At 43.1% G+C, this 26,331-nt stretch overlaps 1 protein-coding gene and 1 long non-coding RNA gene across 4 annotated transcripts; both read right to left on the reverse strand.

Annotated features, from left to right (window-relative positions):
• On the reverse strand, positions 1 to 25,256 carry LOC307026773. 2 transcript variants are annotated; one of them, XR_013804449.1, is made up of 3 exons: positions 25,171 to 25,256; positions 1,338 to 1,489; positions 1 to 1,096 (listed from the first exon to the last, which is right to left on the reverse strand). It is a non-coding gene; the product is annotated as an uncharacterized lncRNA (long non-coding RNA). The 2 variants fall into 2 exon arrangements; XR_013804450.1 differs by lacking the exon at positions 25,171 to 25,256 and adding an exon at positions 13,207 to 13,337.
• On the reverse strand, positions 16,584 to 19,396 carry LOC307026774 (uncharacterized protein). Of its 2 annotated transcripts, XM_079694903.1 has the most exons (4): positions 18,895 to 19,396; positions 18,293 to 18,531; positions 17,715 to 17,905; positions 16,584 to 16,912 (listed from the first exon to the last, which is right to left on the reverse strand). In XM_079694903.1, the coding sequence occupies exons 1-4, from the start codon at positions 19,356 to 19,358 to the stop codon at positions 16,718 to 16,720; spliced, it is 1,089 nt and encodes a 362-aa protein (XP_079551029.1). In that variant the 5' UTR covers positions 19,359 to 19,396; the 3' UTR covers positions 16,584 to 16,717. The 2 variants fall into 2 exon arrangements, 1 of the variants encoding a protein (XP_079551029.1); XR_013804451.1 differs by lacking the exon at positions 18,293 to 18,531 and having other exon boundaries at positions 16,584 to 17,905.
• Positions 25,257 to 26,331: the final 1,075 nt, after the last annotated feature.

Consider the following 26,331-nt stretch of genomic DNA (forward strand, 5'->3'; position numbering starts at 1 on the left):
TTGTCATATTTTCGTGTACAAACAGATTCCTTCTTTATTTTGACACAGATCAGAAAGGGTTCATATTTCTTGAGTCTCTTGGCACCATCTTGTGGTCTTTAGAGTAAACAACAAGCTGTTATGGACATCAATTACACAATATTCTGCATTAAAGGCCAGTGTCTTTGTCACTTTCACAACTTGTTTTGGTGCCATTTGGTTATATGATCGCTAAGATGGCTCATTTAATATCATGAAATGAATAGTTTGAATGTTGATAATTTATCTGAAACATGACATGGAGATTTCTGATTCTGATTCGGTCTATAAATGAATCAGTGACTACAACTAAAATACAAAATAAAAACTTCAATCCATTCTGATTTGCTTGATTGGATGGAAACAATGTTTTAAAAAAAACAACAATTTGTCTTGTATCAAAGATTGTAGATTGGTAGGCAATCACTAAACCCTACTGTCAGTGCGAAAGAACAGAAAAAGAGGGTTTGGCCATTTTTCCTTTAACTTGATTGTTAAATGAAAGAGCTTAGTCGTGATCAAACTGTTTGATGCACTCAACAACTGCTCCTGGTACGTTGCTATGACAACATTCTGCCTTTTAAAGTACAAGACATTTTCGTTCTTCCTGCTTCTTGTCCTGCTTCTTGTCCTGCTTCTTGTCCTGCTTCTTGCCCCGCTTCTTGTCCTGCTCCTCCTGTATCTGGTTCTGTCGTACATGCAGACTTCCAGAAAGCTCCTCATAGGCATCACTGAGCCTTTCGTTCACATCTCTGAACTTTGTTTCATTGTGGCTTGATCTCACAAACTTTAGTAAAGGTTTTGAGTTATGAAACTTCTCGATCTTTTCCTTGGCTTCGGTCAGAGCATATTGGAGATTATCCAAAGCTTTACGGACATCGTCGGAGTCTTTAATTCGTTCCATTTCTTGAATTGATAGCACCAGCTTCTCAAGCATGTTGAGTCTTGTTGAAAGTCTGTGAAATTGCTGACTATTACTTTCTATATTATTTATTAGAGTTTCAAGTAACATGATCGAATTCAAAATGGGACTCACGCAGCCACTGGTGTCAAAGGCCATACGGACGTCCATGATGAGCTGGAGAGACAGGGAGGCAGTTAGCATGCTATAAAATGGACGAACATGAATCTGACATTAATGAGACTACATTCTCCTGTTAGCATGTTGAACAGGTGAGCGGTGCTGAACAACATGAGAACAAACACTGAATAATCTATGATCACATTTATTATTCTGCTCTTTTGCAGAACTTTGTCATACTCAATACCACTAAACACATTAAGGGAATCAAATAATGATAAAGGAAATGATAACTTACTGTAAAGTGGAGGATGGAGGACTGTGTGCTTGAAAGAAGTCAAATAAGATGTTTTTCCCACAGGTGAGCTGACCCCTCACTGCTCAGTCCTTTGTGTCTCTGCAGGTCTGGTTCTGTGACGAAGAGATTATTACACATGAATCCGTCAGCATCTGTTAAAGACAATAAGACTGTTAGAGTTGGTGAGGTCCTGATCATTTATTCCGGGAAATGACTCAGACCTACTAATTAACCTAACCGAAGTTATTGAGTGTAAGTTTACTGCTTGGCTCAGATCCACCAACGTCAGCAAGATCTCACCTCTATTAACTCCTGAAGAACCAGGTTCAATGAACTGCTGTTTCAATTCAGACAACTCTCTTAATCTTTTTAAGCGATCCCGAAGGATTTTGATATCAGTAATGAGGTGTGGCCCTACCTAAGTGTGAGTGTGGCAGGGTGCATCGTACCTTTGAAGCAGGAGAAGTGAGCACAGATGTCTTTTAAGTTGTCCCAATCCAAAAGGTGGGATCAGTTTATTTGAAGAAAAATAGGTCCAAACTAATACAGGGTTTTTACCTTCTCTCGTTACAACATTATAATCATACTAATCATATCATGCTGTGATCATGTTCTAATATAAAACCTTAATTCATAGTTCACACATTAAAGTCTTCCGACGAAATTCAAAAGGAATTTCCTCGTGGTGGCGAAGGTTCTCTAATTAGTTCTAAAATCCTGAAACATTTAAGAATGGTAGGCTTAAGAAGTCCATTACATTAAAAGAATGTTTTGGCTAAGGAGTCCATCACATTAAAATAATGTTTTGGCTAAGGAGTCCATCACATTAAAATAATGTTTTGGCTAAGGAGTCCATCACATTAAAATAATGTTTTGGCTAAGAAGTCCATCACATTAAAATAATGTTTTGGCTAAGGAGTCCATCACATTAAAATAATGTTTTGGCTAAGGAGTTAATCACATGTGTGTGTGTGTGTGTGTGTGTGTGTGTGTGTGTGTGTGTGTGTGTGTGTGTGTGTGTGTGTGTGTGTGTGTGTGTGTGTGTGTGTGTGCGTGTGTGTGTGTGTGTGTTTTAAAAAAAAACGCAACATCATGTTGTCAAACTGTCAGTTAAAGGGTTAGAATCCTGAAAATAATATAATATTTGGTATTTTTGATCAGGACTGAAGTTGATTGAAAGATTTAACCTCAAAAAGTCTTTAAAAATATTAATTTGTTATAATTTTAGAGCAGTTTTTGGAAGTGGAAATGTTTGTCCCGAATGACTAATGTCATGTTTAATCTGGTTCTGTGCAAAAACTAATAATGCAAAAAAATAAATGTTGTTGCTAATCTTTGACATATCCAAGACTGTGATAAAAAAAGAAGCCAGTCCCCAGATATGTATTACACGGAAAATAACTCATTTTCTCAGTTTTTATCATGAAAAACAACAGCGATGTCATGTATTCAAAATGACATTTAAAGGGTTAAAATCCTTAGAATGATTACATTTTGGTATTTCTGATTAGGGCGGAAGTTGCTTTAAAGATTGAACCCAAAACAGTGGTGAAAAAATTATTTTTATATTATGTTTTTATCAAAGTCTTTTGCATTGTCCCGAATGGTCAATTATGGTAGTGGATTTGTTACACAGTGAATTAAAGACCCATTTGAACATTTTTAATTGGAATATCAAAATAGATCGAGAGAAAATATCCTTGTTACAAAAAATCAGGCCATTTGCACCAACACAACCAAAGTTATTGCCAAATGAAACTTGGAAAATTACCCATTTGGACAAAAATGTCCACAGTGATACCGGAGGGTTAAGATAAGTTGTAGGCAGCTTAATATATTATATTTTTATATTCGTAAAATACTTTGGTATCAATATTCAGCAGCAGACTATGCTTTATTATTTTACTATCTTGATTCTTGTGTCATATCTTCCATAAACATCATCACATGGTGGTACCTCATGTTATGGCCCAGTTTAATATGCAACTTATTGTTGCAACCCTGCCTGAAAAACATTGAGACTCCTGATCAAAAAGTATCCTTCATTTCAAGAAAAAAACTCCAGAGTGGTGATAGTTATTTTCCAACAAAATAACCTGCACGTTAAGGCCCAGATACACAGGCCAGTCACCTGAGAAGTCGCCGACGCCGACACCGACTGTTGCGTCGCAGGACTCTCCTGCGTATTTGCCAACTTCGCGCACTGGAACACACCGCAAATCCGAGCCGAGCACGTATGAACTGCGCATGCATGAGTGGCAATAACTCTCCTTACCAGCAGGCGGCGGTAGTGTGTATTCATCATTCAAAAGAGGCAACAACCGGAACAACCGGAAGACAGAGAAGAAGAACAGACTCCGTGATGTAAACAAACAACAAATAGCGTTTTTCTTTCCATGTTCACTCTCGTCCATTGAAAACCTGAACGAACAGGAGCTCTATAAACCGATCAGGTGAAATAGCCGTCCGTGTGTGTTCCATCTCCAATTTTAAATCATTTGTTTACCTCCCTCACTTCCGTTAACACTTCTCATGCACTGATTCGCTAGCTGAACAGCCAATCAGTGTTATCCCTTTGTCCGACTTCCGGTGGTGTTCCCGACGAGAAAAGGCGTCAGGTCGGCAGAAAAGACCCGACGGTGCGGCGCACACCACTCCGAATAGGGCGTGCCCACGCTCATGTTCGGCCCTTACTGCCGATTTCGGGCCGGTGTATCTGGGCCTTTACAGAGCACTCCTCTTTCTGTTTTACATGTTTGTTTAGTAAATGTTTAATTATATTAAAATCAATTAACATTATTATCAGTTGACTCATTATACTTTTGCAATTAGTTGTAAAGTGGATTTACATTAACCATACATAAACTTCATGTCAATAATCTGCTTAAAAAGCTGAGGGTGCAGCTAGGTTTCTTTTTCAGAAACAAGTCCTGTTTCTCATTTGAAGCCAGGAAAAGGCTCTGTGACCTTTTGACCTGTGCTGGACTATGGTGATCTGATCTATATGAATGCACCTGCCCATTGCCTGAACAAGTTAGATGCCGCCTATCACAGCACACTGAGATTTGTTAGTAACTGTAAAGCACTCACTCATCACTGTACCCTGTATGCCAGGGCAGGTCTGCCTTCAGTCACTGTAAAGAGGCTCAGTCATTGGTACACGTTTATCTATGTAACCGGCTGTGTCTGACTCTGCGTTGTGTTGTGTAGAAAGACGACGACCCAGACGTGTAGCTTCATTCAGGATGTACATTTATTTTCACTCCTGACGAAACAGCGACAGAAAGAAAACATTTCTCCAGTCAGTACTCTCTTTAACGTGCCCCTCTCCCACAGAGATCAGTATCAAAAGGGCATAACGTAAAAAGTAACACAACATACCTGACGAAACAGCGACAGAAAGAAAACATTTCTCCAGTCAGTACTCTCTTTAACGTGCCCCTATACAAATTAAACAACACAGAAATACATTGTGAACACCCGTGAGACACTACAGCAAAAATAAGTAATAAAAAGTAACTTAAAGTGCATAAAGTCAACACTAAAACACGGAAATTGCTTCTGGCTGAAGAGCCGCCTACCTCTCCCACAGAGATCAGTATCAAAAGGGGAGAACGATGCATGAACCCCGCGAAAAAAAGGGGAACAGTGTCACATACATAAGGAACGTAGGGGTACACGCTAAAATTATAGTTCCACATACTGATGTGAGTCCTACTGCGTCAGGTATTAACACAAGATGAAACAAGAATAAACACAGATTTTGTGTAATTATATAGACATATTTACATAATATATTATATACAAATGAGACATAACTGTCCCTGTTACACTCACCCCGCTAGAATTATGCAAAATTCTGGGTCGCAAAACAATCCACATATAAACACACTGGCCATTACAACAAGCAACAAAACCATATGAAACAGCAATAAGAGCTTCCTACCTAAAGGATAAGAGAATGAGGGACTCGCTTGGGCCCAGCAAGAACCCACAGTACTCTACAGACAAGGTGAGGTGCAGTTTACACCCCACACCCTGGCCAAACGATGTGGATGAGCGAAAAATAAAAAAAGGCTCAATACAGCAGTATATCACCAGAGCACAAATAATGGCTAACACGCCACATTTCACACATTAATAACAGCACGCGGCCTTATCTCAACCCTCAAGAAGGGACTCAAGTTGTGCCATGGACTCAATGAAGCGGCGCACAGGTCTAATGACTCTGCCGAATCGTGAGGTAACCTGGCCATCTACATGTGATGCTTGACGCTTATTGGCAGGGGGCCGTTGTGGCAGAGGAGCTGGGAAAGCCATTGGGGTCTCTACAGCAGTTGCAGGGTCACTAGAAACGGGGGTGACCAACACAGAAGGAGGTGGTGGGTGGTCTGGATGAACAGAGTCATCAAAAGGGGACTGCTCAAGGACCCATGAGGCGGTGCGGCCATCCTCCCCGTCAACATCCGAGAGGGAACCAGCTAGGGATGGCCCAGCTGTTGCAGCTGCTGTGTCTAACTCGGACACCTCTGTCCCATGCCAATCAGATGCCGGAGCGGTATCGGTCATGCTAGGGGTAGGTGCGGGCACAGGAGCATCATCTTCACCATCCGAGGCCTCCTCCAGCGGAAGGAAGTTGACTTGCAGCAGCAGGTTTCGGTGAACAACACGCTCATGTCCCTCTGGATCCCTGATCCGGTAGATATGGAGGGCTGGTTTTGAGGCCACCACAGCGTGCACAACAGGCATCCACTTGTCAGAAAGCTTGCATTTTCCCTTGGCGCCTTTGTTCGCCAGCAGCACCTGGTCACCGACAGACAGAGGTTGGCCCCTGACCCGTTTGTTATACTGGTCACTCTGATGTCTCTGCTCCGCTGTGCAGTTTTTCTGGGCCAGTGCCATGGCACAGTGCAGGTCTTCCAAGAGGGATTTCACATAGGCATTGTAGTCACACACAGTCACATCATGAAGTACATTCCTGAACAGAAGGTCCACTGGCAGCCTTGGGATTCTCCCGAACATCAAATAGAAGGGCGCGAACCCAGTGGTCTCATGGACAGTGCAATTGTACACGAAAGTCATTGTCTGTATCATCTGCGGCCACTTCTGTTTGGAGCGAAGTGGTAGAGACCTCAACATGTTGCCCAGGGTGCGGTTGAACCTCTCTGTGCCGCCGTTCCCCATAGGGTGGTAAGGTGTGGTGTGGGACTTGTCAACCCCTGACAACTGCAAGAGCTCAGCAATCAGCTCACTTTCAAAGTTTGCTCCCTGGTCAGAATGAAGGCGCTGAGGGAAGCCATAAACACAGAAAAAGTTGTCCCACAGCTTCTTGGCTACTCTCTTAGCTGTCTGATCCTGGCAGGGGAAAGCATGTGCCAACTTTGTATAGTGATCGGTGATCACAAGAACATCCACAGACTTGTTGTGACGGTCTTCAGCTGACCAGAAGTCGATGCACACAAGCTCCAGAGGGGCAGAGGTCTTAATGCTCTCCAGTGGGGCTCTTGCGGAAGGTTCAGGAGTCTTGCTGAGAACACATCTGTGGCAGTGCTTCACATGATTGCGGACATCCTTCTCCATGTCGTACCAGAAGAAACGCTGGCGGGCCAGAGACAGTGTGCGGGGCTGACCTTGATGGCCAGCATGGTCGTGAACACCAGATAATGCATCTGCCTTTAGCGACTCCGGCACCACGAACTGGGACCTCTTCTGTCTAGTCAAGGGATCTTTCGTGACCCTGTAGAGGACGCCATTCAGAAGAGTCAGTTTATCCCACTGCTTCAAGACTCTCAGAGTCGGCTGACTCTCATTGTAGCGTTCCCGTCTGGAAGGCCTGCGCTTCCTGTCGACATAGAGAGCGACCCTGGAAATTACTGGGTCCTGTTGCTGGTGTGACTGCAGCTCAGAAAGAGATAGGGAATGCAACGTGTCCTGGCCAGGTGGTTCAAAGGTGGTGAGGTGATCAACCAGGGAGGCTGCACGCTCCCTAGGAGCAGAGTCCCACTCGTCCAAGGAGGAAAGAAGAGAAGAGACCTCATCCTCAGACATTGAACCTTCAATGGCGTCAGAGTGAGATGGACCCTCCAGTGACTGTGGTTGGCAGGTGAGGCGGAAGGCATCTTGCACAGACCCATCACTGACGTCACAGACCTGGTCCAGTAGCTCCAAGTAGGGTTCACGCAGCAACCGTTCCCTCAAAGGTTTCACGAAAGGGTCTCTGCTGAGGGCATCCGCCACCACGTTCAACCTGCCGGGAATATGTTTGATTTCGAAGGAATACGGAGCCAACTTAGCAACCCACCGCTGCTCACAGGCGTCAAGTTTCGGCTTGGTCATGATATATGTGAGAGGATTGTTATCTGACCAGACGGTGAATCTGTGACCCTTGAGCCAGTGGCTAAACTTCTCACAAACCGCCCACTTTAGAGCCAAGAACTCCAGTCTGTGTGCAGGATAATTGAGCTGGCTGCGACTGAGAGTTTTGCTTGCAAAGGCGATGGGTCTTGCCTTCTCCTCACCAGCAGAAATTTGGGACAGTACAGCACCCAGACCATCAAGGGAAGCATCGGTGGAGAGGATGAAAGGCCTATCAAAGTCTGGGTGTGCCAGCACCACGCTGTTGAGGAGTGCGTGTCTCAGATCATCAAATGCCTTCTCACAGGCAGGGGTCCAATCCTGAGGAGTCAGTTCTCGAAAGGTGCCAGCTCTTCTCCGACCGAAAGAGCCCTTGGCTTTCCTCTTCTGCCCTGCAGTTAAGGCGTAGAGTGGCTTTGCGATGGAAGAACAGCCAGGAATGAAGTGTTGATAATACAGCACCATCCCGAGGAAAGACCTGACCTTCCGCTGAGATGGGGTGCAACCGTCGTCGTTCATGAGATCCTCCTTCCCGAAAGCTGAGATGACCCTCACCTTCTCTTGGTCGACTGAGACGCCACTGCTGTCTATCACGTGACCCAGAAACCCCACAGTCCTGCGAAGGAAGTAGCACTTCTTCTGAGACAGCTTCAGGTTGTTGGCTCTGAGCCGCGAGAAGACAGTCTCCAGCCGTTTCAGGGCTTCCTCCTCGGATGGAGCAAAGACAAGCAGGTCGTCCAAATAACAGAGGAGGCTGGAGAAGTTCAAATCACCAAACACACTCATCATCATCCGCATAAAGGACGCGGGACTGTTGCAAAGACCTTGGGGAAGTCTGTTGTACTCATACAGGCCTAAGGGTGTTGTGAATGCCGAGTACTTCCTGTCAGACTCATGGAGGGGGATGTTGTAGAACCCCGATGTGAGATCCATGGTGCTGAAAAAGGCGTTTCCACCAAGGGCAGCAAGACAGTCGGCCTGGTGAGGCAGCGGGTGGGCGTCCTTGACGGTCTTGGCATTAAGCCAGCGAAAGTCAGTGCAGATCCTTAACTCTCCTGACTTCTTCCAGACAAGGACCAGCGGCGATGCATACTCACTGACTGATTTACTGATGATGCCTTTCAACTCCATCTCAGACAGCACCTCTCTCAGTTTGTGATAGTGTGCTGGAGGGACACGGCGATAGGGTAGCCTGAAGGGGTGATCATCAGTGAGATGAATCCGGTGGACGAACTCTTTCGCTTCCCCACAGTCCAGCTTGTCTTTGGAGAAGACATCCTGGTAAGTGAGCAACAGTTCAGAGAGTCTCTTTTTCCATTCATCTGACACCGCACAGCCTTCGAGGTCGATGTCTGCCAATCCACAGTCTTTAAGCTGCTGAGCGTGGGTAGAGCTGGCATCTGAGTTGGGAGGAGGGTCAGCTGCCTGACTGGTCTGTGGCCTATTCACACCCTGAGAGAGGGGAAGGTCTTCCATCGCGACACAAGTAAACACATCGGCCACTTTAGCATTGCGGCGTAGTGTCACGGGACTCTTGGTTGGGTTAAGGACCTTCATAGGGACCCAACGATCTCCCCACATGGGTGCCACAACCCGTCCCACAATAATGTCTTTGGGGGCTGAACGGGAGGAGGTGGGCTCCACAATGACAGTGCTCCCAGGGGACACAGGAACACTGCCAGGTAGCTTTCCCCACACCAGATACTCCTTCTGTGGTGCTAGAGTGATAGCTTGCCGTAGCTTGACCGTGCCAACCTTGTCAGGCAGTTCAGGACCAGACCAACGAGTGATGCAGCTGAGCAACTGAAGAAACTGCTCACAGTCGGGGTCTGAGGTGTTGGACTGGATGAGCTCCCAGTACTTCTCATCAGACTTCATCCTCTGTAATATGGGCCTGATGACGTTGCTACCAATAATGAGTTCGTCTCTCTGCCCTGGGACAAGGAAAGTTGGCACAATGAATTTAGAACCGTAAACCTCAATCTCCAGGTCATAGATACATCTGGGTTGTGTCATAAGGCCACCACAGCCAACTAGGACCACCTTCTCTGGCACAGGCTGAGGACAAGGGAGGACACCAGCAGCTCTAAGATTGGACTCTGCCTCTTCGCTGAGTGTGCATGACATGCTCCCTGAATCAAGCATCCCCCTTAAAGTTGACTGACCCCCTACTAACACTGGGGTATAAAACAAGTCATTGGCTCCTTCAACTCTATGTGAACCCACAGCAATCACAGTTTTGTCATCAGGAAGATTACTACAGCAGTTCACATATGTTGATCTTAAGTCATTTTCCTCACTGAGGGTGTCACTAGTGCCGCCCATGCTATCCCTCTCACTGCACGGGCGGGCTAGTTTAAACCAGCATTGGAGGGAGAAGGTGGCATGGCTGAGGAAGGAGAGGCCTGTGGGCACTGATTTCTTATGTGACCAGGACTGAAGCAGTTAAGGCATAATCTGTAAAGCCTGCAGTGTGCATGGGTTGAATGGTCCCTGGAGCCACAAACCTTGCATGGAAAGGACTCAGATGCCTGCTGGTAACGGGGTCGACCATTCTGACGGTGGACTTGTTGGTGGTTGCCTGGCTGACCATTCTGACGGTGGGCTTGTTGGTGGTTACCTGGCTGATGGTAGTCTGGCCTTTGACTGGTTGTAAGGGAAGCGTTGCACATAGCCAGAACTCTGTCAAACATTGCAACTACCTGTTGAACACCAGCGTCGGTAGTAGGTGGGTTGACGGTGGTAGGGGCTGGGTCAGAGACAGCAGAGAGAGGCAGGGATAAGGGGGACACTTGGGGACTCACCCTAGCATGGTCTGGCTGAGGCTGACTGTAAGCAAGGGCAGTGGCCGGTAGAGAGTTGGGAGGGGGGTCTGGTTGGTGCGCTAATGAGGCCTGAGACATCCCCAGATTGACAGGGCGAAAAGAATCAGTCACAGGGCTCTGACTATAAACTGACAGACCCACCACATTATGAGACTGCGCTGCTGTTTTTCTCACATTTCTCATATGGGCGTCCAGACGCTCCTGAACCTCAGCCGTGGTCCACCGCTCAGGTGCCTTCAGTTGGAATGATATGGCGAGACTGGGGTCAGGACAGTGATTAATGAACATCAAGACCACTTCTGCACTGGGGTCATCTACACATTTACCTCGCCTCCGGAGGCACTCGTCCGCAGCATCTATTGACTTGTTAAGGCGTATCCAATAGTCCATAGCACTTTCACCAGCACGTGGAACAGTGCCGTAAAAATCTTTCATGGGCAAGTTAGAGTATGACAGCTCACTAAAGTTACCCTTTAATATGTCAAACACAGCTGTGGGCAGGTCGGTCGCACTCAAGTCAGGTCGGCTGCGGATTGACACTTTCACCACATCCCTGGCTTTACCTGTTAGTCTTGACATAATCAGATCAAACCTTTCTACGTGAGTGTCACATTTCACTCTATTCAGGTAACATCTCATCATGTCCTCCCATTCATGAATAGAAAATACATCAGCACGATCACCCCTGAAGTAAGGCGGAGCCTTGGTGTCTGACTGCACCACAACCTTCAATTGAGACAAATCAGCCTGGTGGGACGGGTGTGGATTGGTGGGAGACTGAGGCTGGGCAGCACTGGGCTGGTGCATGGTGCTTGATATGTTCTCACCTATCTGTTTAGCCAAACTTGTTATCATTTCCCCAAAAGCTTCAACAGATACTACTTGTGTAAGTTTACGGTCTGGCTGCATAATAGGTGTGGAGCTTGCAGCAGGTATTAATGTCGGGTTGAAATCACTAGTGAACCCAAATCTTTCACTACCTTTAAGTCGCTGGCCCCTCCCCAACCCAAATGTGACATCATGCCCACTAACATCCATATTGTTAATGACAACAACAAAAAAATCCCACAAAGCAATCAAAACACAGTTTAAAGCCACCCACAAAAGATAAAACACTAAAATAAAATAAAATGATAAAACACAGATAGACAGATATACTCAGTGATAAGTGTCCTCTCAGACTCAGTGCATCTCTCAATTTGAATATGTACACTGTCCCTTTAACGCACCTGCCGTCGCAGCAAGAGAGGGGGGGGGAAAAAAAAGAGGAAAAAAAACACACACTCCAGTCTTTCCTTCTTCCCGCCGGTGGGCAGCAGCTTTACCCCGGGGACCAGACGGCGCTGGTCGCGGATACAACGGGTCGTCACGGCACCAAGTGTAACCGGCTGTGTCTGACTCTGCGTTGTGTTGTGTAGAAAGACGACGACCCAGACGTGTAGCTTCATTCAGGATGTACATTTATTTTCACTCCTGACGAAACAGCGACAGAAAGAAAACATTTCTCCAGTCAGTACTCTCTTTAACGTGCCCCTCTCCCACAGAGATCAGTATCAAAAGGGCATAACGTAAAAAGTAACACAACATACCTGACGAAACAGCGACAGAAAGAAAACATTTCTCCAGTCAGTACTCTCTTTAACGTGCCCCTATACAAATTAAACAACACAGAAATACATTGTGAACACCCGTGAGACACTACAGCAAAAATAAGTAATAAAAAGTAACTTAAAGTGCATAAAGTCAACACTAAAACACGGAAATTGCTTCTGGCTGAAGAGCCGCCTACCTCTCCCACAGAGATCAGTATCAAAAGGGGAGAACGATGCATGAACCCCGCGAAAAAAAGGGGAACAGTGTCACATACATAAGGAACGTAGGGGTACACGCTAAAATTATAGTTCCACATACTGATGTGAGTCCTACTGCGTCAGGTATTAACACAAGATGAAACAAGAATAAACACAGATTTTGTGTAATTATATAGACATATTTACATAATATATTATATACAAATGAGACATAACTGTCCCTGTTACATCTATAAAGCCATGTTGGGTAAACGACCAGCTCATATCTGCTCTCTGATCTCACAGAGAGTGGCAAGCAGCTATTGCCTGAGATCCCAGGATGTGTTTTTATTACATGAGCCAAGTGCTGTTTTAGGCACTAAAGCTTTTATGTGTGCTTCTCCTCTAGCTTGGAACACTATGCAAACATTTTTGAAACTGAGCATTTTGGTTCCCTTGCATCATTTTAAAGCTCGGATAGATGAAATGTTATTAGATGTCTGTCATTGTGAATAGGTTGCTAATGTATACCCCTGTAATTATGTTGTATTGATGTCCTTTTTGTTTTCTGTTGTTTTTATGTGTAACCAATGTGCTGCAGGTCTCCCTTGAAAAAGATATCGTTGATCTCAATGGGATTTTCACCTGGTTAAATAAAGGCTACAAACAAACAATAATCTGACATTAATGGAACTATAATTCTTGTTACGGCATGTTGAAAAAGTGAGTGAATATTATGAACATAAGATGAGTCAAGCTGAGATGACCAAGGCTGTGTGAGCTTTAATAAAACATGATATTCCTCCTCTTACGTAGAGATATAATGTTCCACCCATAGACTCAATAACACTAAAAACATAAAAGGAATAACATAATAATATAACAGAGATGAGTACTTACTGGAAAATGGAGGCAGATGCTTTAAAGAAAGTAAGAACTCCTCAAACAGGTGAGCTGATCCGTCACTCCTCAGTCGTGTCTCTGCAGATCTGTCTGTGACGAAGAGATGCTTGAACATTCATCAAAATTTCCAAAAGGCAATTCAATATGTTTGAATAGTTGATTGTGCATCAACCCAAAAGCAGACTTTGTTCTCAACAATCTCCTATAAGATAAGATAAGACATGTATTCATTCGAGAAAGGGGATATTAAGTTGTTCCAAAAGCTCAAAGGTGAAGGTAAAGGATCAAAGGGATACATAACAGCATTTATAAAATAAAAAAGTATATTATATTATAAACTATCCTGTTGTAAGTGGTGGTGATAAACAGCAGGCAGGAAAACTATTTCACGTATTTAAGTTTCATTTAGTATTTAGTATTTTATTGTTTTATTTGTAATGGGCTTTGGGATCATTATTAAATTAATAACAGCCGTTGCTACGGCTACGTTTTATAATTGTACCATCTCTGTAGACCTCCATGTTAACATGACCAACTTAACAGCAGAAATAAACTGAAGCACTTTTTTCTAAAATACTTGCTATCATACATTTTTTCCCCACATCCAAATGAATGATGCAAATGGCCTGTGTATGCAAAATGCAGATAATATTGTCCCATGTATAAAGTACAATTGCTTCTTGTTAAAAAGTGTCATCTTATCTTATACCTCATTAAAGGAGGAACTTTTTAGTATGCATCAAATGTAAGGACTTATCTCCTTAAAAAGTGGCTGCTTTGCCTTTCGTTAACCGGCTCTACTCACAAAACCCCCGTGGATAGTTCGGCTCCTGGTAAAAGCTTCCTGAACAATAACACATATCAAATAATAATAATACAAACCAGGAGCCCCATAGCGGAAGAAATTACAAATTGAACAATTAAATAAAAGTACAGATGTAAAAATGTATTGCGAGTAAATTAAATGTAGGTAAAAGTATTTCAATCAGGAGAGACTTCATTTTGTACAAGAATATTTATTGACACATGTCACGTGATCTTTGGCGATTAGACCCCGATCCTGAAATGGTATATCTAAAGGGGGAAATGCAGCCGTGAGCATATAGGGAACCCCCCGGGGTCTAGACACTGGTGATGATGATGAAGATCTGGATTTGATGAGGAGATGGGATGAAGAGGAGGTGTGATGAGGTCTTTGGATTAGCTCTCCTGGCTCTGGATGTGATGAAAGGAGGGGGAGGGGGAGGAGGCGGGTGGCAGCATGACGACCTGAAATAACAGCTGACTGCAGGAGAGAGGAGAACCATTTTAAAGTTTGGCTGCAGCACGGTGATTGGCTGCTGGAGAATGAGGTGAATGTAATAGAAGAGAACGCCCGTGATGAGCTGATTATAAGCAGCTGCGGCCTGAAGTCATACTTGCCAACCTTTATACCTCAGAAATCTGGAGCATTTAAAAATGCTAAATTGGGCGGGGGGGGGGGGGGGGGCTAGTGGATAGCCAGAGCTGTTAGATTAACATTAACATGCTTATTGTAGTTGTAAGTGCACTGCCTTGCGGCCTGTAGCACCGTCCTTGATGGAGCATATGTGTGGGCTGGACCTGTATTTTACAGGAAAGGAGTGAGCAGAGAGTAGAGTTGTTGATTGTTGTTCTGTTTTCTGTGAATATTTGCCTCACCCTCTCAGATTTTGAGTTGCGCTCGCTACTAAAGAGACGTGTTACCATGGAAACCAAACAATGGTGTAACTGTATTAAAGTCCGAGTGGAAACAGTCGTGTGTAAATCTGATTTTGTCAGAAATCGGGAGAAATGCGGGAGAAATATGACCCCGGGAGGAAACCGGGAGAGGGCAATGAAATCGGGAGTCTCCCGCGAAAATCGGGAGGGTTGACAAGTATGCCTGAAGTATACCAGTCTTCCTGAAAGAATTTACGCTAAGCTTCATTTATTCATCAGCATTTGCTAAAGGCAATACAACTATATTTTTATTGTTAAGTATGTGTCTAAACAGCCCGAAGCAGACTTTGTTCTCAACAATCTCCTATAAGATAAGATAAGAAATGTATTGATGTGAGAAAGGGGATGTTAAGTTGTTACAGAAGCTCAAAAGTGAAAGCAGTAAAGGCTCAACTATTATTTAGGAATACATAGAAGGATTTATAAAATAAAGAAGATCTAGTCTCATTATAAACGATCCTGTAAGTGGTGGTGACACAGGCACGAAACAGTTTCACATATTTTAGTTTCATTTAGATAAGTTGTAGGCAGGTTAATGTATTTTATCGCTTTATTTATAATGGACTTTGGTATCAATACTAGATTAATAACAGCAGTCAGGTACGGCTACGTTTGGTTATTTTACTATCTTAGTGTCATATATCATACTACATTTTATGGCCTATATACAACTTATTGTTGCAACCCTGCCTGAAAAACATTGAGACTCCTGATCAAAAAGTATCCTTCATTTCTATAAAAAAACCTCTAGAGTTGTGAAATCATTATCCAACAAAATAACCTGCATGTCACAGAGCATTTCTTGTTCTGTACACTGAGGAAAACTGAATCGTTGACTTTAATTAAATGTATTATGTCAACAGATTTCACATTACTGCATTAGGTTAGTTGCAAGCAATAATATTAAGTTAATCTTAATATTATTGCTTTCAACTAACCTAATGCAGTAATGTGAAATCTGTTGACATCATACATTTAATTAAATGTTCAGTTTTTTCAGTGTACATGTTGTTGATTCTGTTTGTATTCAATAAAGTCAATTCAATCAGGAGAGACGGTTTTGATGGAAGAATATATTTATTGCCAGGAATACACAAATGAATGTAATGGAGTTTTGGCGATAAGGCCCCGTTGTGCAGGAGTATCATTCGGGAGGGGAGAACCGATCCGATGAAACCCCCCCGGGGTCTAGACACTGGTGGTTGTGTATGGATAGTTGGGGTCGGTCTGAAGGGGAGGGGCTTAGCTTGACCCTAGTGGTGGTGAATGAATGGTTGGGGTCGGTCTGAAGGGGAGGGGCTTAGCTTGACCCTGGTGGTGGTGAATGAATGGTCGGGGTCGGTCTGAAGGGGAGGGGCTTAGCTTGACCCTGGTGGTGGTGAATGAATGGTCGGGGTCGGTCTGAAGGGGAGGGGCTTAGCTTGACCCTGGTGTTGGTGAATGAATGGTCGGGGTCGGTCTGAAGGGGAGGGGCTTAGCTTGACCCTGGTGGTGGTGGTGAATGGATGGTTGGGTTCGGTCTGAAGGGGAGGGGCTTAGCTTGACCCTGGTGGTGGTGAATGAATGGTCGGGGTCGGTCTGAAGGGGAGGGGCTTAGCTTGACCCTGGTGGTGGTGAATGAATGGTCGGGGTCGGTCTGAAGGGGAGGGGCTTAGCTTGACCCTGGTGGTGGTAAATGGATGGTTGGATTCGATCTGAAGGGGAGGGGCTTAGCTTGACCCTGGTGGTGGTGAATGGATAGTTGGGGTTTGGTCTGAAGGGGAGGGGCTTAGCTTGGCCCTGGTGGTGGTGAATGGATGGTTGGGTTCGGTCTGAAGGGGAGAGGCTTAGCTTGACCCTGGTGGTGGTGAATGGATGGTTGGGGTCGGTCTGAGGGGGAGGAGCTTAGCTTGACCCTGGATTCAGAGGGACAGGAGGGGAAAAGGGGTGGAGGAGGGTTGCGTAGAGTCACCTGAAATGACAGCTGTCAGAGGGAGTGCAGATTTAAAAGGGTTAGCGGAGCGCTATGATAGGCTTGTGAGCATAGAGCGAAATGATTGGTTAAGCTGGGGAGTGACGCCCCCGAACACTTATTGAGAGGAGAGAGAGTAGTAACATAGAAATAGTAAATGAATGAGGAAAGACGGTCTTCCTGGTTGAATTTCCGCTGAGCTTCATTATCAGTTCATTATTCCTATGTGAAGCACTTTTTTTGTCAAATTACAAGCAACCATCTATAATTTATTTGTTCATGATTTCTTTTCATGATTTGAAGGATTTGTAACAATAAATGATTTTCCTATTTTGTCATATTTTCCTTTAATCGTCTTCTCCAGTATTGCTTGTTCAGCAAATCTGTATTAGGAGAAGGACACAGACCACAAAGGCTCCATATTTCTTGAGTCTCATAGCACCATCTTGTGGTCTTTACACTAAACAACACAGATGTTATTATTGATTATGGACATCAATTATATTCTGCATTAAAGACAAGTGTCATTGTTTGTGAGTCACTTTCACAACTTGTGTCGGTGCCTTACGTTTATATGTCTCATAATTTAGTCTTTATTAGTGTGGTAACCGTGACTGAGGTTACCACATGTAAAGCTAGTCCTGCTAAGGGGCAGGAGGAACCCGTGGACCCTAAATGTAAGCCGTGGACCGATTTTAAAGCTTCCCTGCCACTCATTTGACCTTGACTGTTTCCGTGTCACAAATTCCAGTTTCTCACATTGTTGAGGTTGTAGTGTAGTTTTTAGTTTGTGAAATGTATCCTCACATTTCACCTTCATTTCCTGTGGTGAGAGTTCCCGGAGTGTTGCATCAAATAAAGCAGTCAAGGGCTCAGGTAAGTCTGGATGCTCTTCTGAATCAGTGTCAGACGATGCAGTGTCCGTGTCACTGTTTTCCAGGCTCGTCAGCACTGCAGCACCTGGATACACATCCAGCAGTTCCCGGATGTCATCATCTGTCAACACTGATAATAGAGCAACAAAAAGACACAATTAGTGTGCTGCATAATGTTCACATTTTAAGAATAATGACTGAATTATTCTAAAACCAGACCAGTTAAGCTGTAGATAACAAACAATCGAATTTCTAGAATCAGTAATCTGAAGACAAAAGGACAGACATATTCAAACTAACATAACAAATGATACTGAAACTATTCAAACTGAGCGTGTATGTTTACAAAAAGTCATGATGCCACGTTGGTCTGTAGGCCTTTTCATCTCTGCATCACCAAGTAACACCTTTCTCAGGCTACATTATGGTGTCAAGACACTGAGGAGAAATCCTGAGAATTAATTAAATGCACTATGGCAAAAGGAAACTTATCTAGGCTCTGTCAACTATTACATGCCTCTGGGTGTGATACTATTCTTCCTAGCAGATGTTGAAGCTGCTGGAAGTTGCCTGCCAAGCCTCTTTGGTTTGTGGAAGCTGATTTCCCTCAATGGAGCTGGTCTGACTTCTTTCCTGCTGATGTCTTTCCACATGCACAATCCAGAAGTAACCACTGCTTTCTCTGTCCTTCCCATCCTAACATAGAGCTCAACTTTGAATAATATTGCAGCTGCATGGCTGCAGCATGACCCAAGCCTGAAAATTCACAAAATCATAATAAACATACTGGGCTTGAAAGTAACATTTGCTCTCAGACAAATCTCGGCTCTGGCTATGAAGTAGGTAAACATCTAACTTACTAGACATGTGAGTATCCTAAGCTTAATCAGGTTTTGAATGTAACTGAATGATATTGGCTGCTGACATTTTGAACCCTGTTGTCGCTGTGTTGTTGTTCATGAACATGTTAGTTTCAAACCCTGGTTATGATGAGAAAGTTACAGGGCAAGGCATACGATTTTTGATATGGAAAGGAGAGTAATAGCCAGCTGAAAGGACAGTAACACACCCCTGAACTGTTACCTACAAGCCCACAACACCAAATAATAGACTACTTACCCCGCCATACAGGTGCAATTCGCTGTGAGGACGTAGTTTTCTCGTTGGTTGATTATGACCCAAGCCTCATACATCGTTGTCTTGTGTCCTTGTCTTTGACTAGGGAGAATTTCTGATCTCAAAATACAAAACTCTGAGTCTATGTCATGGTATTTGACGTTCTGTACATGACCACAGACAACGTATTCGTAAGCATCCACTGACTTATAGGCTCGTAATTTCTCTCTGGTGTACACGCTCGGTTTCTCAATTAAATAGGTATATATATCTGGCCACTGTATATTCGGCCACTTGCTAACGTCTTCAACCCACTCATCAATAGAACACGGATCTGGAAGTCGGACACCATTTGTCAAAGTCAACTTGTTAAGGTAACATTCACGATCTTTAGTTGATAATCCCCTTGCGTAGCTTGACAAGCTGTTTATCTCTGCCATCCTTCTGTTGCCACAATGCGCGCGCATACGTTCTACGTCATCATTGTGTACAAACACAAAAAGGGTCTATAGAGCTCCTGCGGATGATGTCACATATGCTGGTCACGTGACGAGAAACGAAGGGGGCAGCCATTTTGGCAGTAATCGCGTCAGTAAATTCATTGGCAGGCACTGGCAGACTGTCGAGGATGGTGGATAACTGCTGTGCACCAGGTTGCACAAATAGGCGTGGGAAGAAGAAAGGTGTATCTTATTATCGCATTCCAAAAGACGCGGAGAGGAGGGAAAAGTGGATCGCAGCGATTAAAAGAGCCAGGAGCCGTCTGAACAAGACTGAAAGATGGGACCCCCGGCCGTTTGCTTTCGCTTATGCAGTGATCACTTCATATCAGGTGGGTGAAGGAATACAGTACAATGCTACAAAAAGTTTTCAAAAAGCAAAAATACAAACTAGTTTCAGACGCACTGCAGTAGCTATCCAAGCTAATAAACAAACATGCTAACGTGACACTGCCGTAGCTAGACAAGCTAATAAACAAACAATGCTAACATGACACTGCCTATCAAACTGGAATAATTTAATACTTACCCTTGCAGTGATGATGCCGAAGTTTTTGGATGTAAGACTCCACAGTTGAATGTTGTTTACGAAGCCGGACTGACACCATTTGTAAGCCTCCAAGCTTTTGTAAGCTCTGAGGGAGTCTCCTGAGTACACTGATGGAAAGCTTACAAGATAGCTGTGGATGTCCGCGTAGCGCAAGTCGGGTACATCGTCTTCAGAGCAGGAGGTTATGCTCTTGAAAAGCACACCGGGTGCATTATATGGGTCGCTTATATTTAATCTTTCTAATTTTGTACTATAAAGCCGAATTTCACTTGAATTAAAATGAGATGTATACTCGCACGGTAGGAAAACGCTGGCGCCGGTCGTCATGTTTACTGCCAAAATGGTGGCTGATAACCAAAAGTCACGTGACCGCAGGAGCTCTATAGGTTCAATTATGACAGAGGCATGAATTCCAAAAATATACGCAGCTTTATTTAACAAATGTTGGAAACAGTTTAAAAGGTCAATTCATGTAAAGTGTTAAAATGGCAAATATAATTCAACACGTATATAAGATACCCTCCTCAGTTGGGCAGGCCTGGTACGCTGGGTTGCAGTGCCTGCTCATCGTGAGGGACGAAAACAAGAAAAGCCACACACCAAAACAACGAAAGCATGCAATATTCAAACCACAATCTCTATAAAATAATAACAGTGAGATATTTAGCATACAGAGAAGAAAGTGTCACACCGTGCAGTCCCTACACTGAAGGCAGGCAGCGTTCCACCCAGGCCTACGCCGCCGAGGAAGAGGAGCGCAACCTAGACACGAACAATAAAATAATTATATTGCCATAAACTGCACATGAAGAAAATGAACAAGAAAATACAAAAAAACACTAGGACAGTGGCTGGCCTGGTCTTTCACAGAGTAGATTTCCAACTCAGCTTAATCCTGCTGGCGAAATGGTCACTTAATATCCCGGGTAGCTGGGCCGGTTGTGTACATTAAGCTCCAGTCTCGTGCCTGTCGGGTGAGTTTCCCTCCGTCAACGGTAAAATCTCGTCTTGCACTCGCCCTTTGTGAGAGGGAGAAGACCAGTGACCGTGCAACCAAGATAGACTTTCTTGAGCTGAGGGCAAACTTTTTATGACTTCCTGTTTACCCGGTCACCGGTCATGTAACCGCATCAGGTGAGAATGACGTCAGATTCCCACATTAGGAAATAAATGCTCAATATCTGGAAAAAAAAAACATGAAACTTGTCTTGTCGTGAACACACTGTTTATGGATTTTATTTGAGGAAACACATCTCCAATAAGCACAAGTTCAACCCTACACCATAAACAATGGTATCTATATTTAGTCATAACCTGCTGCGTGTAAAGTAAATATTATAGCATTAATAAACAACCATAACTGGCAAATAAAAGCCGAAATGATCAAACAAAAATGGAGGAAAGTATACACATGGAAGATTAAATCAATTCATATATTTTTTAAATGTGCCACATTTACATGGATGTTTCCTGAGTTTTAAATGAGATTAGATTCAACTTTACTGTCATTGTGCAAAGTACATGTACAAGCCAATGAAATGCAGTTAGTATCCAACCAGAAACGCGAGATGTGCTATTTATAAATAAAAACAAGGTGCATATAAATAAATACTGACAATACAGGGAGCATTGAATGAGGATAACATCTACAATATACAGATGTAAGTATTGACAGAATATTAACAGAAGTGCAGATTGTATGTACAAACAGTAATATTATAAGAAGACATAAAAAATGGTTATATGTAACACGATTGTGCAAATAACATGTCCGTTAAGTTTAATAAGTGCAGGTGAGTGCAATGATGCTAGTGAGTAATGGAGGGGAGTTCAGCGGAGTCACAGCCTCAGGGAAGAAGCTCATAACTGGCAAATTGTTATGAACTCAGACACTCAGGATATAGGACCCAATTGCACGACCCGGGAGACAGAGGTAAAGTTTTGGTAAGATACTTTTTCCACAAAAAAAAGCAAGATGAACAAAAAATTGTCACTATCGAATCTCAAGTTGAGATGACAAAAAATGAGAACAAAATGAAATCGCTCGCGTAGTGAGGAACAAAACTTTTCAAGAGTACAAAGAGAGCATAGACCTGACCATGGCAAGAGACAAGACGAACTGACACTGGGAGACAGGTGAATTTAAACACACAACAAGACACAGGTGAAAACAATCAGGGGGGGGGGGGGGGGGGGGGCTGGTGCTGATGAGCACAGGAGACACACAAGGGGTGGACAATCAGGAAGCCTGGAATAAGAGATAAATGGTGATTGACAACACAAACATAAAACACCGTGAAAATGAACCTCTCTAGCATATCTGTCAGTGCACAACACAAATAAAAGCAGAAAAGGATCAAACAGAAATGGATGAAGATAAAATCAATTCATATTATTTTAAAATGAGCAACATTTACATGGATGTTTCCTGAGGTTTAAATGTAAAGATCATGTGCAAACAATACGGCATTTCTGTGATTCTCATACATTTGCGCAAAGAAAACGGTTCATTGACCAAACTTAATATCATGGAATTAATGGTTAACATGTTGATAATTAATCTAAAACATGACTGATTTTAAAACAATCGAATCTATGTCTATAAAATACGATTATTCAGTGTCTAAAATAAATATATCTAATACAAATAAAAACCTTCAACCAAGTTCTTCTATCACAGATTGGAAGGCATTATACCCAAGTGGGTTTCACAATGAAGTCCCCCATGATCAAACTGTCATTAGCACTCAACAACCATACTTGTCAACCCTCCCGATTTTCGCCGGTTTCCTCCCGGGGTCATATTTCTCCCGCATTTCTCCCGATTTCTGACAAAATCAGATTTACTCAGGACTGTTTCCACTCGGATTTTAATACAGCTACACCATTGTTTGGTTTCCATGGTAACACGTCTCTTTAGTAGCGCGCGCAACTCAAAGTCTGAGAGGGTGAGGAAGATAGTCACAGAAAACCGAACAAGAATCGACAACTCGACCCTCTGCTCACTCCTTTCCTATAAAATACAGGTCCAGCCCACACATATGCTCCATCAAGGATGGTGCTACAGGCCGCAAGGCATTGAACTTACAACTACAATAAGCATGTTAATGTTAATCTAACAGCTCCGGCGATTCACTAGCACCCCCCCCCCCCCCCCCCATTTTGCAATGCTCCCGATTTCTGAGGTCTGAAGGTTGGCAAGTATGTCAACAACAGACCCTCTGCTTTATAGTATAATACATGTGTTCTGCTGTCTTCTGATCGTTTCCTCCACGATGCTTTTCTGCTCCTTCCTCCTTCTCTGATGAAGAGCACAAGAGAGTTTCTCCCAAGCATGACTGAGATTTTTTTCAAGATTGTTAAACTTTGTTTTGTAGTGGGTTGATTTCAGAAACTTTTTCATTAAGTTTGAACCATTAAACGTGTTGAGCGTACACTCAGCTTCTATCAGATCTTTATGGACATAGCTCAGAGCATAAGAGACGCCGGCATGACGTTTCTCCTCCGGTTCAATCGATTCCACCATCTTCTCCAGGGCTTTGAAACGTTCAGAAATTCTGTTGATTTGCTTATTATTCTTGTAAGCTGTCCATGTTGTTGTCCAGATTAGAATGAATAGCTGTGCTGTGAAAACGACACGCCGTATGAACTCTCTTAAAGTGTCCACAACCTCCATGACCCCCATGAGTTCAATGACGAGCTGCAGAGACACGGAGGCAATTAGCTTGCAAAAAATGGACGAAATATAATCTGACATTAATGGAACTATAGTTCTTGTTACGGCATGTTGAAAAAGTGAGTGAATATTATGAACATAAGATGAGTCAAGCTGAGATGACCAAGGCTGTGTGAGCTTTAATAAAACATGATATTCCTCCTCTTACGTAGAGATATAATGTTCCACCCATAGACTCAATAACACTAAAAACATAAAAGGAATAACATAATAATATAACAGAGATGAGTACTGTTGGAGATTTGGAGGATGTTTAAAACCAACCTCGTCTCCGCGTGTCGTTTGATAAGCTGGGTAAATTCGTAAAAAGGAAGGGATTAAGAAACACCAGAATACAAGTGAAACAATAATCTTGTTTTAATGATACAAGGTAACAATACAAATACAAAGAAATCACGAAGCACTCTGCAGAGTACTCCGGGCTCAGGTTCTACCACGTGTGAGACAGGTCTCAGGAACGGCCGGTGAAAAACAAGAGCGCGAACCAAAGGAAAACACAGTCTTTCATACTAAAACACAGGAGGAGGTGTGTACGTGCTTTCCCCCAGAGGTCATCTTATTGGCAGAGACCAACACATGGCCTGTCGCACCCAATCAGTGCGACACAGCAGCTTGCAGCCAGCACACACACATCTCCTTTATGGCCCTTTGTCCCTGTGTCCATCTTCCCGCCTCCTGACTGCCACACACAAGTTAAAAGTATGTTTTAAGATATAGTTGTTATAGTTGGCTAAATATACGTAATACATGTTAATTACTTTCATATCAATAATAACGAGGAACACATTACCTATGCTCTCAAGCAGTAAAAAGTACCGCACACTCATTTAGCCTGCAGCTCTTTCAGACACTTGAGCTATTGTTCTTTAAGAATATTCCCTGCAGAATCTTTATTTCAAATAAAAGGTTTCACTTTGCATATTTCCAGCTTCCTTTACACATACTGTTATTATTAATACAAAGTAACTAACCACACACATCTATTGAGAACAAGTCGATTCCCCTGATAATTGACATGCTGAAAATGCTCTCTCGTCCCTATCATAAAAAACTGCTTCCATTTCATATAGAGTAATAAAACATGTTTAAGCTAATTTCTCCACAATGTTTGTAGCCATTTAGTACCCACACATGAAAGAATAAGAACAGAGGTATAGTTGACCAGTAATCATGCAGCACATATATTTACTGCAATGAAAACACACACACATTTGCCCTAAGCATGTGTAACGCACACCCTTCTTTTACGAGGGAAACATTCCAGCGTCTTGGCACTATCCCCAAATAAGGGTGTCCCCTGCTCACATCTCTCTCTAAACCCAAGGACTTCACCTCAATATATTGGGGGAGGGAAAAGATACTTTGTCCCTTCTAATTTAACACACATGAATATATATAAGGTGACATTAAAATGAATATACCAGATTTAACTTTCCTGCCATAACACGTTACTTTAATCCTTCAAATAATTCAAATAATCCTTCAGTACTTACTGGTAAATGGAGGCAGATGCTTTAAAGAAAGTAAGAACTCCTCAAACAGGTGAGCTGATCCGTCACTCCTCAGTCGTGTCTCTGCAGATCTGTCTGTGACTAAGAGATGCTTGAACATGTATCTTTCTGTTAAACACAATAACAGTTATGGTACGGTCAAGCCAGCGCTAAACAGACTTTGGTCTCAACAATCTCCTATAGGATCAGATAAGACATGTATTCATCCTAACAAGGGGATATTAAGTTGCTATAGAAACTCAAAAGTCAAAGCAGCAAAAATAATTGAGGGATAAATAACAGATTTATAAAAAAGGCTCATTGTAAAGTATCCTGTTGTAAGTGGTGGTGACAAGCAGCAGGCAGGAAAACAAGTTCATGTATTTTAGTTTAATTTAGTTAAGTTGTATTCAGGGTAATGTAATTTATCTTTATATTCAATGGACTTTGGTATCAATGTTCAGCAGCAGTCAGCTACGTCTATGCTTTATGATTTCACTATCTTATACAGTGTTTCCGCCAGACCAGAGCTGAGAGGGAGTCCACCCCGAGAGCAGGGGGGGGTTTGTTTTACATTTTGACTTGAGCCGTCCCTTATAGATACTTTATTTTTACATTAGTGAGCCGGATCATTTGGCTCGGCTCTCTTAAAGCGAGCTGAATAAGGGCGTCAAATGACGGCAAGACGGCCCCCTGGCAGAAACGCTGGTGTCATGTACCATACATGGTACTACATTCTATGCCCAGTTAATATACAACTTAATGTGGCAGCCCTGCCTGAAACACATTGTGTCCCTGATCAAAACGTATCCTTCACTTCTATAAAAAAACAAAATAACCTGGACGTTACAGAGCAGTCCAGTCTGTTTCTACAGGTTTGTTATAATCTGGTGTTTGTTTAAACTGAAACGTTGACTTTAATTACATTTATTATGTTAACAGATTCCACATAACTGTATTAGGTTAGTTGAAAGCCATAATATTAAGATTAATCAGAATCAGAATCAGAATACGTTTATTAGTCCCACAGAGGGGAAATGTGCAGCGTTACAGCAGAAAGAGCCACAGACAGCTTAGTGTTGCATATCTGAAATGCGTTAAAAAAGTACTAAGTTATAATATAATAAGCAATAGGCTAAAAAAGGATAAAAAAGTTACATAATT

The sequence above is a fragment of the Notothenia rossii genome, assembly GCF_949606895.1.
Source record: "Notothenia rossii genome assembly, contig: scaffold_205, whole genome shotgun sequence".
Classification (NCBI taxonomy): domain Eukaryota; kingdom Metazoa; phylum Chordata; class Actinopteri; order Perciformes; family Nototheniidae; genus Notothenia; species Notothenia rossii.